We start from the raw sequence: 18,379 nt of genomic DNA, 5'->3' as shown, positions 1-18,379 counted from the left end.
TTCCAGACATTATAACCAATGGATTTGGGAAAACAAAACAAAACCATTATTTCAATTCCTGTTCCAAAGACAAATTGTAAGATCTAGCTGACAGGCAGGCTTCATTGCTGAAACACATTCTCCAAGGGCGGGAAAGAAGATATTTAATTGAGTGAAATGGCTCTGCCTTAAAGGAAAGGAGAATTTGTCCAGAGATAGATAGATGGTATGTATATTTAAAAAGGGAGGATATTAAACTAACAGGAGATGGAGAAAGCAAATTATAAAGCGATGAAGCAGTCTAAGATTGCTTGAACTATTGCAGAGACAAGAAAGCGAACAGGAGTTCTTCAGAGTTGAGCGAACATTAATTCTCATTACTGCCAATGCAGATTTGCTCATTTTCTTCCCAACTCTTTCCCCTCTTGACCTCAACGTTTGGGAAACTCAGCATTAGGTTATTCATAGGAAGAATACATGAGACATATTATCATTTACTGTTGTGAGGGACTCAGGATCGTCCAGTCAGCCTTGTAAAGCAGATGGACTTGATGCCACATTTAAAGTCTTTCCCTATTTGTTATGTTTGGGTCTCATGAGAGCCTCTGGTACATGTGAATCTAAGGCGCCTTACAGATGGGCCTAAGCGGCGCCATCGTTGCACCAGGAATATGCGCAAGGGGCGGCGCTTCCGGATGCGCCTTGCCCCTCGCGCGTATTCCATACGGCAAGATGGTGGTACCCTATACAGACGGGCGCGGCCATCTTGACGTAACAGACGCGCAGCGTCCGGACGTCTAAACCCGGAAGAGCCGTCGCGAGTGCATGCTTTGGCACTTGTGGCGGCTCTTCCGGGTTGCCGGAAGGAGTGCGATTTCTGGACTCCTTTTTTGCAGCGCGGAGGAGTTGCGCGGTTTGGCTGCTGCGGCTCCTCCGCGCTGCAACCGGCAGTGGCCCAAGACCGCCCCTTTTGGGCGGTCTGTAACGGGCCTATGGCTGTCAGGAAAGTTTGTGTGTATGTGTGTCTGCGTGAGTGTACATTTCTACATTTGTAGCATTTCTATCTGTTGGGTGTCTGTTCTTCTCATCAAAAGGTTTATGACAGAAAGCTTCTCTGCTACACACAATCCTAACATTCAGACTATGTTGAAAGTGATTTTTTTTGTTTTTTTAAAAAAGGAGGAAGTATATACAGAGCCATAAATACATACAAAAACATTAATATTCTTACAGTTTTTACTATTTCATCAGAAAAAAAACTGTATTAAAAAGAAGGGAAAAAATAGAGTTCTTATTAAAGCTTATTTTTTTAAAAAATGGTTAAAAATGCAACTGATTTGGGATTGCAGAAGACAAATATTTTGAGATTATTTTTTATTTTGCAGTAATTTACAGAGGGCCAATGTGGTGTAGCAGTTTGAGCATTGGACTGCGACCCTTGAGATCAGGGTTCGATTTCTCACTCAGCCATGGAAACCCACTGGGTGCACTTGGTGAGTCACACACTTTCAGCTGCAGAAAACCCTGTGATAGGCTTGCCTTAGGGTTGCCATAAATTACAAATAACTTGAAGGCACACAACAAACAACAGTTTGCAGAAGGCATTGAAACAGGAGTGAGAATCACACAGTTCACCGATTAAAATGTATTTGCCCCTTGTCTCCATTTGGATGCACATTTATTATTTTTAAAAATACCTTGGGGAACTACCAGAATTTTTAATAAGGCCGTTCAGTATCATAAAGGCCAAAATGCATTGGGCTCAATGCAAAGCGTGATAATCACAAGAATAAAATACAACCACCAATAAGCACTTGAAGACTTGCTTCTTCTTTTGCTTGTGGATCCAAATACAGTGGGACCTTTGTATTTGCTGGGGTTTGGTTCCAAGACCACCACCCCCCCCCCCCCAAATTGGTGGATGCTCAAGGCCCATGAAATACAATGGCCTAGTGAAATGGTGTCCCTTATATAAAATAGCAAAATCAAGGTTTGATTTTTGGAATTTATATAGTTTTTGAATATAGTCAAACCATGGATGGTTGAATCCATGGATAAAGAATCCAGACATACAAGGGGCCAACTGTACATGTTTTCCATGGTGATTTCTTCATGACTGTTAGCCACAATTTCTAGCCCTTTCACACTACACTATTATAGTATTATTGTGCCACTTTAACTGCCATGGCAATAGCCTATGGGATCTTGAGATATACAGTTTTTAGGGAGGGATATGTAGAGCTCTCAGACAGAGGGCTTTCTTCCCTCACCAAACTGCAAACCACAGGATTCCAAAGGATGTTGTCATGGCAGTTAAAGTGGCATCATAGTACTATAGTTGTGCAGTGTGAAAGGACTCCTGTCACATTGGACTCCTATAGTATTGTCCAAACCCCTGACCATTGGTTCTGGACAATACTACAGCAGTCCTTTCACACCACACAACTATAGTACCTGCCATGACAACATCTTTGGTATCCTGGGGTTTGTAGTTTCATATCACTGACCATGCTTTACTTCAGATTTTAAAAAGTCAAGCTGATCTGCATCCTCTTGACAGAGCTGTCATGGGTGGGGATGATGGAATCCCTATTTTAGCAAGCCAGTTTCTTTCCTACGGCTCACTTTGGAATGTACTGACTCCATCAAACAGCACAGCATGGGAGAGCGATGGGGAAATAGTATGAAAATCGTGCCAGATCTTTTATCTGTGACAAACTCCCATTCCTTTGTGCCAATCGCTGATTGATTGGGTTTTAAAAAAATGTACATCAGACATTTATATTCCATCACTCTTCCAGGGTAGATGACAATAATTAATATATAATTGGAATAAATGTTCATTGGTTTTTTGAAAGCAGTGGTGTGACTGATGATGATGCTGGGGGTGGATAATATAAAACCTTAGCGGTAGCGGACCAACATCCACCCACCCCAGTGTGCCCAGGACTGGTAACATATTTCTGGCATATTAATATCCTATCTTCATTTCCTGGAAACTCACTGTGGAGGTGGCTGGATGACCATTTGTCAGAAGTGTTTTCATTCTGTGTTCCTGCATGGTAGAATGGGGTTGGAATGGATGGCACCTTGTGAGGTCTCTTCCAACTCTAGGACTCAATGGACCAGCACTGGTTTGCAGACTTTGAGTAGCTCTGATATAAAATATCCCTCTCCCAATCTTTAGCTGTTGCAGCTGTTCTTTTAGGATAATTTGAAAGGGGGTGAACATACCCTAATGTAGGGGGCATTATAACTATATGTGGACTACACCATTGTTCTTGTCAGAGACTGGAAATTTTTCTGGTCACTTTTCAAAGCAATATGTGACATTACGGTGCAACCAAAACAGCCTTTTGGGCTCAAACAGAATTTCCTAGAGGGTAATTTTGATTGGGAAAAAAATGTAATTTGGACCTATTTTTAAACCTCCTGTGGTGGTGGTGGTGATGGTAGAGTTCTCTGATGGTTGTTGTTCTTGTTGTGTGCCTTCAAGTCATTCCTGACCATCCTAAAGTGAACCTATCACAGGATTTTCTCGGCAAGATTTGTTCAGAGGGGGTTTGCCTTTGCATTCCTCTTGAGATGGAAAGAATGTGGCTTGCCAAAGGTCACCAGTGGGTTTCCATAGCCAAGAAATTTGAACCCTGGTCTCCAGAGTCCAGTGCTCAAACCACTACAGTACACTGGTTGTCTCATCTGTGAGCATCCAGGGGGTTGAAGGCTGGATGGGGACACCTCCTCTTCTACACATTTTAAGTTGGATCTGCAGTGCTGTGTGTGTGTATGTGCATGCACATATATACACCTACCCACATGGGCTCACAAGAGTGGAGAAGAGAGGGGAAAGGAACAGATTGTCCACTTCCCCCCATTGTTTTGCAAAACTTATCTATGTGAGGGGAGAAGATGTGGCAAGAATAAAATGGGGTGAAGAAAGTTTTTAAGAGTTCCCTGATCACTTTAAGGTGCTGGAACACTCTCTTCTGTGGAAGCTGGAGGGGTGATCTTATTCAGCACAATAATTAATAAGGAAGGGTAGACTGTGGATTGGCAGAAACAGTGCATGGGGATGTGGAAATGCAAAGAAGCAGCCCAAAGTGACGCTAAACGTAGATGATTGAATCAGCACTAGTTGCCGGTCTGGATGTCATTCATTACTCATCATAGCATCTAAGGAGTAATCCACTCTGTTTTTTGCTGCATGACCTGCTGTCATTCTGCATTCCTTAGGATGGGTAAAAGAAGGGCATAAAAACTGAGTAGCCCCTGTCAAAATGGCTCTAAAAACACAGTTAAGACCAACTTTTAAAACTAACCGGAAACCATTATCCCACCAGCAAAAGCAACTTTCTTCCAACTCGGTGCATTACTTTTCAGTTAATTTCATTTGCACCCTCATGGCAAGGTATCTCATTACAAGTAACTAAGCTCCTTGTAGCTTGTTACTTCTACATTCTGTTTCATGGTATAACATTTAGCAATTGCACTATTGTTCAGCAACCAAATAACACGAGGCGTTTTACTCTTAGACAAGAAAGGGTCTCCTCACCTGAGTAATGGGGCAATCAATAATTCCTGGTTCTTCTTGGTGGAAGGGATGACCAAAGAAGGTGGTGGGGAAAGGACAGCTATGTAAAACAGCCTTCTCTGACATAGTTTCAGTCAATAACACCTTATGTTTTGAACAACAACTCCAATCATCCCCCATCATCAGGGCCAGTGGTGAAATGAAGGGACAAGTTTTGGAAAGACCGATGTAAAATGTTCATTCCCCAGTCCTTAGATTTCACTGCTGGTTTGGACTGGAAACTGAGTGATTCAAACCTTCAACAAAATTATTGGGGAGAGGGGTAGAGAGGGGAGTACAAACAGTTACTAGGAGTATTTAATGTGGCACCGAGGAGTGGTACTTTCCTGTTTCCCCTTAAAAACTATGGTTCAATTCCCATGTCCATGGGACTGTAACCTGTAGTTTTGCTTATCCATTTCAGGAAAAATATGATCTCCCTAGGCATTGGGAGGTCCTCCAGCATGACTCTATGGTCTACTTCCGTTGGAAATATAGGGTTCACTATTATCCATCAGCGGTAAGTCTGGGAACATATTTCCTATGGATATGGGGGTCGTACTGTGTTTAAATGCCTTTTTGTAACTGCTGTTGTGAAGTAGAGGAGTTTTTCTTGGGGATTGCCAAGTGGCAGCTATTTCCCCAGATGCCCTTCCCCACAAAATGTTTTCTCCAAATGCCCTCATTTATCATTTACCATTATGAGAACTGGTCATCTCTGAAACCAAAATTCTGCTGCCATTCATATCCACAAAACAGATACTGCGAATACAATAGTGAAGGGGGGGAGGTATTTCCCTTCCACCTTCTTAACCAATGTCTGTGTAATTACTGGTTAGTTATATGATAATCAAATGATAAACATACCCATGTGAATAAACTCTACCTAGTGCTTTTGTGTTGGATCAGTCCATGAAATGTTTGCTTTGAGTTCCCGGGCAGCTCCCTGATCCTGCCCACTCCCTAAAGGCACCGGTGTATGGTGACAGAGCTGGCACTTCTGTCCTGACCTTCTGCCAGAGGTACCTATCTGTTTTCACATGCTGCATTTTTCTCTCTGCTGAACTGTCTAATTAGTAGGATTTCAAGTCACGATGAGTCACCCATCTTGATGGAAGCCAGCCAGCATCGCATCTCTCCAGCCTAATGTCCCTGGATTCCACAATAATACAGGGACGGAAACTAATTTCAATCAAGCGCACAGAGGAGAGAAGCGGGAGGAGGAATTATTTGACAAGCAAAGTTCCCAGCTGACCCTTCTTTTTAACTATAATAAGCTCACCTATCTCTCCAAGGGGATGACCTTCAGCCCATTCTCAGATGCAGCAGAGAATCAACCTCTTGCCCTCTTTTATACTTGACAACTTCTCCATCTTCTATTACTTTAATATCCTTGCTTTTAAATATACATATCATATTTCCTTCCGGCAGCAAATTCCCTATCCCTCCCTCCACACGCCTGATTTAGCTGGCCCTTCCGCTTGCCATCCCATAGAGCCAGTCGTGCTGATTTTATAACCCCTCCACCGCTCTCCCTGGGCTAGGATATGATTGCAAAAACTCAGAGGGTTCATTAGTAGCTTGATAATCCCTCTAGATTTATTAATTTAAATGGCTCCTCTCCCATCGCCTCTCTTCATTTAAATATTACTAATTTCCTTAAATTTCTCTTCCATCTGCCCAGGTTTTCAGCCAGTTCCACTTTCCTTCTTAATTAACCCTGTCAGAACACTGTCGGCGGTAAGACTACATTTCCCCCCAATAAATTAATCAATAAACGAGAGTAAATAGAGAACACTTTTCACATGGGACAGACTGAGCTTGAGAACAGTTCTCTGAAGGACACCAAATATTTGATCATTTTGCACAATGAAGCTAGTTACAGATCTAATTAAGTCAGCTCCATATCCTCACTATGTTAGTGTGTCTTAAGCCAGGGAGTAGAGTTGGCCTTCCAGAAGTGCAAGGTGCAAATCCTACCTTGCAACAGACTCTGTTTGAGCCAGGAGCAGTTGTTTTCTTTGCAGAGCAACTGTGTCCATACCTCAACCTGCCCTATCTTGCAATAACAGCTGCACGCTAAACCAAAATTAGCTTGTAAACAACTCTTTCATCTGTAGAATGTATGCATGCACATAAAGTATCCTCTTTTATGATTCGGTGGGACACACTGTCAAGTCAGCACCTGCAATGTACTCTTTTGCCCCCTGCCACACTTTGAATGTAACAGTAAGAAATGGACTCAGGAATCTAATTTCTGAAATGACCACATTCAAGCCATACATATCTCTGTGACCATGTTTATTGCTTAAATGTTTATTGTGCCTGATTATGTTAATGAGAAATAAGCAACTACGGGTCTCCAGATATTTCTGGTCTACCATTTCCATCAACTCTCACCATCATAGGCAATAGTAAGGGATTCTGGGAGCCGTACTCCAAAAACATCTGGAAGTCAATGGTTGTCCACTCCTTGTTTAGATCCATGTCACACACCAAAACCTTAGACATAGACATGATACAATTGCATGGTACAATATGGGTCTCTCTATTTGTAATGGTCACATGCACAGGAGAAATCGTAATAAAGAAATATGAATGCATGAACTATTTGCAGGCATCACACAATAGACTGTCATGGGCATGGAAGGACTGTTGTTGTTAACTGCCCTCAGGTGGACCCCGACTCATGGTGACCCTATGGATGAGACATCTCCAAGACCCCTGTCTTCCACTGCTCTGCTTAAGCCCTGCAGATTCAGGACCATGACCTCCTTGATTGAATCTATCCATCTGGCCTGTGATCTTCCTCTCTTTCTACCACCTTCCATCTATCCTAGCATTATAGTCTTTTCCGGCTTCTTGTGATGTGGCCAAAGTACAACAGCCTCAATTTGATCATCTTTGGCTTCCAGGGAGAGTTTAGGCTTGATCTATTCAAGGATCCATTTGTCTTTTTGGTTGTCCACATTAGCACTCTTCTCCAGCACCACATTTCAAATGAGATTATTTGAGTCTGATTTCTTCACTGTCCAACTCTCACATCTGTACATGGTAATTGGGAATACGATGGCTTGGACAGTGAAAGGACTATACTACTTCAAAGGCTGAACTGAACTTTTAACCCTGTGTGTAGCATTCCAGAGACATTATACTCAACACAATTCAAGCTAGAAACTTAATAGAAATTTTCACCCACCTATTTCCAAGTCATGGGGAAAATATCTTCTTTGTTCAGCTATTCTATTTAGTTCTAGAAGGGACAGAGAAATGTTTTGAAGCTCCAGGCTTGATGTGCCATCCTGGCTTTTGCCCAGGGCAAGAAATGCCCACATGCATGAAAAACGTTCTGCCTCCAGGGGATGTTCACTGTGGCCTGGCAACCCCCAGGCAGACTGAGCATTGCTGTAATCTTTTCCTGCTATTATCCATTATCTGCCTCATTCGTCACCCTTACACTTAATTAAATTCTTCTTTAAGACAAGTGGGTTCCTCTGCTCTCATCTATCTTTGAAGCTCTTTGGTGAGACTTAAGTGACTCAAGCTTCAAGAGGGATGCCTAAATAAATATCTAGGTTCACCTGGAAGCATTTATTGCTAGGGTAAGATAAACCAAGTTGGCTTCAATACCCTAAAGGTACCAGATCCCATCTGATCTTGGAAGCTAAGCAGGACCACCTCTGGTTAACATTTGGATGAAAGCCCACCAATGAAGACCAGGTGCTGAAGACTATGGCCCCATACAGACAGGTCAAAATAAAGCTGCTTCGGGACACTTTGGAGGTATGCTGTTTAAATGTTGCATGCGTCCTAAGAATCCAGAAGTCACACCAAAGCCACGATCTAGTCATAAGGACTGGAGCACAGCTTTGGCACAGCTTCCGGACTCTTAGGACACATGCAACTTTTAAACAGCATACCTTCAAAGTGTCCCGAAGCAGCTTTATTTTGGCATTTCTTGCTTTAGAAAAACCAATGAAATTTGTGGGGCCACCTTAAGTCAACAGGCGACTTTAAGACACATACATACAAGATAATTCAATAGTGTGCTATGAATCTATGTAGCCACACAAGGACTCAAGAGAGACAACACTGTCCTCTCTAATCCACTGCAGCCATAAATTGCAGGGGCTTGGATTTGAAGTGTCTTCCAACTCCATGATTCTAAGATTCTATTATCCTAAGTGTCTCACAAGAAAAAAACAACCAACAATTATACATTGTTTAATGTATAATTGTTTAATAACCAACAATTATACATAGATTATACATGACTATACAACAAGAATCCTGGCTAATTCTAACAGACCCAAAGATGATTAGGTGACAAGAACCTAGATTATGAAAGATGCTCCATGTTACCTATGACTCCATCAAGCCCAGTAGATACAAGGTGAAGTATCTGTTAGGAGATGAAAGAAATGGGTGTTGCAAGAACTTTTCTGAACTAGTAGACTAGGACTAGAGCAAGGATGGCGGTGTGTGTAATCTTTTAGTTTTTTCATGGCTCCTCGCTCCTCGCTCATCCCATTTCTTTTTCTCCCTGCCTATCCTTCTACTGGCTGCCAACATTCCTTCCTACCCAGGCTTTTGAGTCCCTTAAGTTCCTCTCTACTTGCTGCCATCTGTTTCTGCTGCTCCCCCACCCAAATATACAGCATGCTCCCCTTGCCACTTGGCAAACAAACTCACCCACCCACACCCATGTGCACAAAGACGCACACACTCACAGCATAAATATTCATTGAAATTATACAAACACAGCACCACCAGGGTTGGAAGGCACCTCCAGTTAATCACCTCATCAGTCCCCTTGCATCCATGGCAATAGAGATTTCATTATCCTTAAGCCAGTCTTAGTAAAAAGACTGTCTCGTTTCATCTCTGCAGTCACTGGAGATGGCTCTCCTTCTTGTCTGCCTGCCCACCTGCAACTTTTTTGGTTTGTATAGACAGAACACAGAAATTTGCCTGATGTTTACCCAGGGCTTTTCCCTGCGTCTATAAACCCATCCTTTCATTCATAACACAGTGTGGCATTAGGAGCGGGGAAAGATTTACTCACATCACTTCCCATTTATTCTTACGGTTATTTGCTGTAAAATCAGTGTTGACTTATGGCAACCCTATGAATGGGTGATGCCAGCGTGATGTAGCGATTTGAGTGCTAGACTAGGACTCTGGAGACTAGGGTTCAAATCCCCATTCAGCCATGGAAACTCACTGGATGACCATAGGTAAGTCACTTTGTCTAGTCTAAGTGGATCAAGGGGATGGTGCTTCAGATACTAGGTCAGATGGACAGATTCCTACATTCCTATATTTCAACTCCTGCTACTTAGAATCATAGAATCGTAGCGTTGGAAGAGACCGCAAGGGCCATCCAGCCCAACCCCCTGCCATGCAGGAAATCACAATCAAAGCATCCCCGACAGATGGCCATCCAGCCTCCGTTTGAAGACCTCCAAGGAGGGAGACTCCACTACACTCCAAGGAAGTGTGTTCCACTGTCGAACAACCCTTACTGTCAGGAAGTTCCTCCTAATGTTGAGGCGGAATCTCTTTTCCTGCAGCTTGCATCCATTGCTCCGGGTTCTAGTCTCTGGAGCATCAGAAAATAAGCTTGCTCCCTCCTCAATATGACATCCCTTCACTTTTTAAATTTAAATTTACTTTTTAAATGGAGGTGACAGGCACTGAACCGGTGACCTTCTCTCCATGTGCTCCACCATTAAGTAAAGCTTAATCCCTTCCTTCTCCCACAAATATAGAGATTCTGGGGACTGACCAAAGACATTCCACCTGAAAAGCATTACTATGTTTTGAGGCAGGTCTACACTGGCCAGAATACTCTGGGTTGCCCTTGGTTTATTATGACCCCAGAGCAACATTGGGTGGCTATCTACATAGCATCTCGCTATGCCACCTGCTGCCATCATGAGGTGCTCCTACAGTGGGATGTTGTGTAGACATCCACCTAGTATTGCTGTAGAGTGCACTGGATCTTCTGGGCAGATCTGGAGCAAATGATGAATGAGTTAAAAGCAGGTTAAAACAGCGATCACCCAGAGTTGCTGGGGGACTGCAATACCCATGTGTGATCAAGTTCACAGTCAAACTGGGCCTTGGGCTCTGCATCATCTGGACAGGGAGATGAGAAGATATGGGGAACCCACTGTAAATGGCCCATGCAGACATGCCCTTAGTATCATGATATGATTCTACAATGACATTGTGTTTCCTCCATATGTATTTCACAACACATGAAAACAACAGATGGCACAATTCACTTCCAGTGCAAAACAATCTTTCACATATCCGAAAGAAGACGACTATTCTAAGACCACATGCAAAGCCATGCTTGATGGACAGAGAGGCCTGCATTGTGGCTTTGAAGTATGACTGTTAAAATTGCCAAAGAAGGGTTTTTAAAATATCACTTTAATAGCAAAATAGAGCGATTGAGAAACGGTCATGAGAAACCCACAATGTGCAAATGAGAAAGATATGCCAATGGCAGAAGAAATCTCTCACAGAAGTTAATTTCAAGAGAAGAGATTTCATTCGGTGCCTACCCAAGCCTGTGCTTGAATCATGGCATTAGAAAGCTGATATTCATTTTTTAAAAAGCTAGACAGGAAACGCTAACTAATTCTTCTCATTATCCCCTCCCACAAGACAGATCAACCGCTTCGTAAAGTAAGAGCAACTCCATCATTTCCAAATATGCTGAAAAGCAGACTGTTTAGTCATAGTAAAAATAAAAAAGCTCACGACTCTTTTTAAATTATGACTGGAATGAGGGCTTCACCATAAAAAACATAATTTTGGGAACTTTGCAAATCACAGGGGCTACCACTTACTCTAAAAGCATCATGTTCTTGATGCACCTCTGCAACCATCTTACGATAATTGGTCTCCGAATAAAGACATAAGATGAACCAGGCCCCATTGAATCTTTCCTGGCAGCTGATCTTTCACAAAACCACTTTGGGCAAAGGAGTCTCACCTAACCTCTCCCCCTCCCAAAAACCAGAAGCAGACACAGGAGGAATTGCAGACATGCTAACACATCTTTTTTCATACAATCTGTCAAAAATTCTCCTACAATCTGTCATTACAAAATGGTACATCTGATTTTCCAGTTGCCTTAGTCGCAATCCTAACCAATTCTTTATCTGCTTTTTTCACACCAGTCAGGTTGATGCCCTTGAGAATCTCAATTGCAAGGCAGAATAAAGATCATTGACCTTCCTCATTTTGTCTCCAGCATTTGCTGTTCAGAGAGCCAATGCCTCTAGGCATGGATATTGTAGTTAGATACCCATTTGTAGAGTCAAGTTTCACAAAGTGGACACAACAGCTCAGTCTAATGTATGTCTATTGGGAAGGCTGTCCCATTGATTGCAATAGGACAGGTAAGTGGGTATTGTTGGCCAAATCCCTCTGGCTCCATTCACACTGCAGACATAATCCAGTTTGACACTATTTTAACTACCATGGCTCAATGCTACAGAATTGTCATTTTATGAGACATTTAGGCTTCTCTGTCAGAGAGCTCCAGTGCCACAATAAACTGCAATTCCCATAATTCCATAGCATTGAGCCCAAATAGTTAAAGTGGTGTCAGACTGCATTATTTCTGCAGCCTTTCTCTCTGTTCTCTCTGTTCTCTCTCTCTCTTTAAAGCTAGGCCATGATGTAATTTGCCTTGTACTCTTATGATGAAGGACAGGATATAAATTGAATAAATACATAATCGATAAGAGGAATGGGTTTGCATTTCATTCCACATCTACACAAGTCTGTGCTTGCATCATGGCGTTAGAAAGCTCATATTCATCTTTCTGACAACATAAGCAGACAACTAAAAGGGAGATATTTAAGGGGCTATTGCTGTAGATTTTAATGAAAATCTGTGAAAATTTTGGTTCGGGTCTTAAGTGGAATAAATTGCTCCCAAACAGCATGGTTCATGATTAACCAAAACTGTTCTGTACATCAAATGTTTGCAAGAATATTGCAGTAGCCTACATCTCCCTTTAGTTTCTCTCATCTTACATGCCATTCACTACTGCATCAGAGATGCTCACAGCTTAAACAGATCAACTTTTTTCAATAAGACTTTCAAGTGGGATTGGGGGGGGGGGGCAGATGAAGCTGAGAAAATGTCTTACCAGATTAGTGAAGATATATGTGTAATAGGCTGACACCATTCCCAGTTCAGCTGCCTGCAAAGGAGAAAATACAAGAGATTAGACAGGAGAAAGCAAGAATTCGTCACTGCAGTGCAAGTTACTGGAAACAATGTGCTTTAAAATAACCTTTTGCCCTCAAATGAACCACCTAGCAGTAGCGGCTGGTGGCATCCATGTGGGCCAGTGAATCCATTCCAATTCTTAGTCCAAATTTTAAAGAAGCTAATGTGAGTCCTACAACAAACCAATCATCAACTGCCTCCCTTTGCATAAGAGCCCTGGTGGCGCAGTGGTTAAATGCATGTGCTGCAGCCACTCACTCACAGTGGTGAGTTCAATACCAGCCAAGGGCTCAGGCTCAACTCAGGCTTACATCCTTCCATAGGTCACTAAAATGAGTACCCAGCTTTTTAGGGGCAATCAGCTTACAGTTGCAAACCACTGAGAGACTGCTTAGGTGGTATGAAGTGGTATATAAATGAAGCTGCTATTGCTGTTACTGATATCCCAGACCAATAGAGCTATGTCTCTGGATTCAGCCCTGCTAAAGTTTTGCAAACTCGGGGCCATGGCCTCCTTGTTTAAGTCAATCCATTTGTATTGTGGCTTCTGTCTTTTCCTACTACCTTCCACTTCAAGAAGAACTGAACTGCAGTTTTCCAGTATCAGCCTTGGGATGTTTTGGAATTTGTTTCTCTTGGGGATAACAGCAGGGTTGCCATCCAATACTGAAAAACGACAGAAGGCATCCCGAAGCAAATGACTGATTGTAATTGAGGAGCGTATGTATATGTTTCTCTGTTTAGCTGTTTGTCACCTGGATGGCTTTTTTTAGTTCCTCTTCTACCTGAGGCAAGGATTTTAAATGTGCTACACTTAAATGAATCTGCATTTGCAAATGAGCAGCACCTTGCCTGTTTGCAATTTGGGCTAGGTGGAAACTCTTAAATCTGTTTGTGTTTCATTTCACTTCAAAAGATTTGCACATTATGAAGAAGTGCAGGGGGAGGAAAAAGCAGGAGCAATGGAAGAGCCTGCCAGATCATGCCACAGGAGGTCTAACACCTTGGTCCTTTCAACAGCCAGCCCAGTGTCTTCAAGATGCCCCAAAGCAAGACGTATAGACCAGACTATTGGAAGGTGATCTTCACGGGGATAGCTCTGAAGATGATTTGAAAATTTCAGCTAGGGCAGAGTGTAGCTACCCATTTGCTTGTGAAAAGGAGGTCTTTCAGAAAACCAGATCTCAAGTCATTTGGGTTTTAGAAGTAGCAGCTGGCATTATCAATTGGTCTTGGAACCCCACTGGCCCCACTGTTCTCATTCCTTACCTATGACACTCTTGACCTCCCTACACTAGTCCAAGCCTAGTAGGTTATTAAGATTGACCAAAAACTGCTATTGATTGCCAAATGCAGCTAGGATCAACTCATTAAGTCAAATGAGTTGGAAGACAGGTTCTCCCAAGGCAGTTCTAAATCAACAGAGCGAGAGTTGTGGGGTGGTGGGGAGGAGGACTTTTTATTTCCTTTGGGAATAGCTGGCAAGATCAGAAACCAGTTGCTCAGAAGTGATACATCAAAAGTGTTTCTCATAGCTTGTGTGCCAAGCAAGCAGAAGGCTCAAAGACCAGGTGTACAGTCCAGCCCAGAGTTAAGTTCAAAGGAGACCAAGGATAGTATTTTTATCTCAAAGGAGCCAAACATCTAACATAACCTTTTATCAGATTTAAGCAGGCCAGAAATGGAGTCTTAAGATTCTGCACTGGGAGACTATGTTTCTCATGTAGTTACATCTGTATAGCTATGTTTCCTGATGCTACACCTGATCCCACCATGTAAGCCCCACACAGCCCACCCCAGCCATTCCTGGGTTGTTGGAGAGCAAAGGGATGTGTCTAGCTATTTTCCTGGACTGTGCTGCAACACGTTTTAGGAAGGACCTCTAGGTATCCCTGTGACATCCCTGCATATGATGCCTTTACATCATGTGCAGCTAAAGGTAAATAGCTGGACACAGTAATCTCTTCATTCTCCAACAAACTGCAACTAACTGTGTTGGATAGGATGGGTTGTACAGCTTATAAGGGCTGGGCAGGGGGCTTTTGGTCCTTGTTTTCTCCATTTTTATCATCACAACAACTCTGCAAGGTAGGCCAGGGTAAGCAAAAAGTTAGCTGAAAAAACAATGGTTGTGTGTTTGTGGGGGAACAATTTAAAACTGTGTGGGAAAGGTACATCTTTAGGGAAGGAAGGGGAGGAGTATCCATGTTTGATTCTTCAAAAGAGTCCTTCCTCTCCAGGGCGAAGAATGGACAGCTTGTGGTGCCCCAGTAAAGAAGGATTGAGAGTTTTTCCTCACCAGGGAAAAGCTTCTCCCTTTGCACCAAGACACCTTGAGAGCCACAGCTACGCAGCTGGTCAACTCAGTGACTGAAAATCTGTCCTCATTCCAGTCTTCACTGCAAGGCAAGCATGTGTAAGAAGCTTCTCAGTCACTGCTCAGCCAGCTGTTTGGTTGCTGCTCCCAGGGTGACCCGATGCAAACGGAGCAGTAAATAAGATTGATTGTTTTGATTTTGCAGTAGATCAGTAGACCTAATATCAAGATATAGGGACTGGGGGTGCTAGGATTGTTGCCTAAGAGGAAAGAAGATGGTAGCCTGAAAAAATTTGGGACAACTGGGCTAAATTATGGTCATTGACCCATGTTTCTCCAATGCGCTACATGGCTGAACTGTGATTTGAGCCCTGGATCTCCCAAGATCTATTCTCACACAGGCTACTACATAGAGCAGATCCACCTTAACTGCCAGAGAAAATAAAGTGGGGGAAATTATTTCCCAATAATCTGTTCTGCTCTCCAAATTGTCACCTCTCATCTCCGTCGCAAAATTCTACACCTTCTATTTAGCTTGGGATGGGCAGGCACATCTGTTCTCCCCTGCAACCAGCCTTGAAGTCACAAGCTTTCAGTTCCAAGGGCAGAAAATCAAAGAGAGCCACAAATTATTTTTCTTGGCCTTCTTTGCTCACTCACATTGGCAGGTGGGAAGCCAGGATGGGGCTGTCAGCAGAGGAAGCATCCATGCAACTCTGGACCATATGGGGGATGATAGGAAGTGAGAGGTGATGGCAGATTCATTGTTTGAGGTTGGCAGGGCTGGAAAACAGAGTCTAGTCAGAGCTCCATAAATGAAAGGGGGAAAAAAAGATCTTTCAATTGCAGAAGCAAAAGAGGGTGGTGAGACGACTGAGTGGGAACAAGGAGTGAAGTCCTGCTGAGAAGGGAGACACATTGCATCCTGAGATAAAACGCCAGCCATTTGATTGCCAGAGCTCATTCTCGATCAAGGTATGAGAACAGAGATACGGATGTAAGTGGAGGGAATTGTTCTGTTGGATGGAGCAAAAATATGTCTGGACTACCTCTGATATCTCTGCACCTTCAGAGGCTGGAACATCAGAACAAGTGGCCTTGCACATATAAAACCCAATGCACGTAAGCCAAGTCATGCATTTCATCACCAAATGATGACGACGATTTTCTAAAGGGCAACAGCCACATGATTTTGGTCTGCCTACATCAAATTTTACAAACATTAGGAAAATAAATTCATGCTTGTCAATTGTTTTTGTGCATTTCCAGCAAATTAATCCACATTCACAAGGTCAATATTGGCACAAACTGTGCTGGCTATTTTAAACACCATGGACTTCTAAAAGGTAGCATGCATTGTCAGCATTCCCCTCCCACATACACCTCTCCTTTTGGGCTTCGTGTGAATGGATGCTTTGCTTCAACAAAGGAGAAAGAGATGCATTTTTGCAGAGGTTTCTTGTACAAACTGGCAAAACCTTGATGGGGATGGGGGGGAGAATTTATTGCCTTGCTGTCAACAACTCTTCTAGCAGTTGCTGAGATCCACCAAAGATAAGAAATGCTGCATATAATGGCCAGAATTCTGTATGGGAGTTACGTCTTAAGTGGACTCACGCAGTTTCGTAATGTCTTTTCCAGTAGAGAGCTGATGTTACGTTATTACATAGCAGAGCCAGCACTGTGCACAATGTACCTAATGCAACAATACACATTGCATACCTTGTGCACCACACACTAATGCACATCACACACAGATGTGTATTGGTCCCAGTGTGCTTTGAGCACTCTTGCTGGTGTCCCAAAATGACTTTGCAATTCACAAATAGGCTTTCTTTGTGCTTCTTCAACTTAGCAAAGTAAATGCAAAGTTAAGTAAAAGGTGATATACGATTCTGACAAATCTTCACAGTCTTCAGATATACCAACATTATTTAGGTGTACCATTTGCATGCTCATGTAGAGACGGTGGAGAAAGGGACAAGGAGAAAGAGCAACAACAGCTGGAAGAGACAAGTAAAGACTAGAGGCCTGACAGATGCTGTTGCTCAGAGCATGAGCAAGCCTTTGGCTTTATACAGGAGGATGCAAGGAAAAACAGGTTTCTCTCCATCACTCCACTGACTAGCTACAAGGGTTTCTTTCCCTGATTCTCTGAAACATGCTGCATGCTATTTGAAGGGTATTGCATCTTGCTAATTTATAAACTGGAGTTCTGATGTTTGCCCCAGAGAGGACCTGGTAGGAGCAAGGAGGATGGAGCAAAAAGAGAAATGGAGATGTAAAACTGTGGGTCTAGAAAGAGGCCACCTACAAAGTTTTGCTTGAGAAATACTGAAGTTTATTTGTAAAGGAGGAAAAAGCAGTACTGAAAAAGGAGAGGTGACTTGCCATTACTTTCACTGAGGCTGAGAGCATATGACTTGCCCAAATGGGTTTTCATGGCCAAGTGAGAATTGAACCCTGGTCTCCAGAGTCATAGTCCAATGCTCAAACCACTGCACCATGCTGGGACTCTAAAGCAATTGTTGTATGCCTTCAAGTCATTTCCAACTTATGGCAACTCTAAGGGGAACCTATCATGGGTTTTTCTTGGCAAGATTTTTTAAAGGAGGTCTGTCATTGCCTTCCCTGAGGCTGAGAGCATGTGACTTGCCAAAGGTCATCCAGTGGGTTTCATGGCCAAGCTAGGAATCAAACCATGTCTCTAGAGTTGCAGTCCATTACTCAAACCATTATGCCATGCTCAAACCTTCCCAGGAAACAAAACCCCTATGTTCAGCTGATGCTTAGGGGACACAACCTGCCTTCTCCTTCTAAATACTTTGCAGCTACCAGGACTGATCTTTGGCTCTGAAAACCACACAGCCTGAGTTAAACCCTGGAGGAATGTATCAAGCACTTGCTACACACCCTGCAAAGGCTGGAACACACAAGTAGCTCTTTTTATTATGATCACCATCCGTCTTCATCAAGTTTTACCCTCCTTGCATGAGTTTTGTTGAAATGCCAAACCTGATGAGCTTCAAATTTTAAAAAAGGAGATAAGGCACAATGCCACATATCCATACCAGCATGTGTATGTGTATTTTCCTCTTTACCCCTCGTCTCTAGCCATCCTCTGCTTAAATAGAACAGTATTCCAAAATGCAGCACTTCAGAAAACATTTTTTTAAAGCTATCTTTTCAATCTTTGACATCTTTATGTCAGTCACGGCTGGAGAATACCCGAGAGAAAGGAAGCGCAAGAAAA

The 18,379-nt window shown here is 42.8% G+C and overlaps 1 protein-coding gene across 4 annotated transcripts in view; it reads right to left on the bottom strand.

Moving 5' to 3' along the window:
• GRIK4 (glutamate ionotropic receptor kainate type subunit 4) overlaps positions 1–18,379 on the bottom strand; it is a 416,936-nt gene that overhangs the window by 103,955 nt on the left and 294,602 nt on the right. For all 4 annotated transcript variants that reach the window (XM_089537351.1, XM_089537353.1, XM_089537354.1 and 1 more), the window contains exon 7: positions 12,727–12,780. In XM_089537351.1, the coding sequence (XP_089393477.1) occupies positions 12,727–12,780 (54 nt within the window). The remainder of the gene's footprint in view (positions 1–12,726; positions 12,781–18,379) is intronic.

The sequence above is a fragment of the Sceloporus occidentalis genome, unplaced genomic scaffold, assembly GCF_023333645.1.
Source record: "Sceloporus occidentalis isolate IW3139 unplaced genomic scaffold, rSceOcc1.0.p SCAF_9, whole genome shotgun sequence".
NCBI lineage: Eukaryota > Metazoa > Chordata > Lepidosauria > Squamata > Phrynosomatidae > Sceloporus > Sceloporus occidentalis.
Note: the sequence above shows the minus strand (reverse complement) of the source record. Positions and strands in the feature narration are given on the sequence as shown.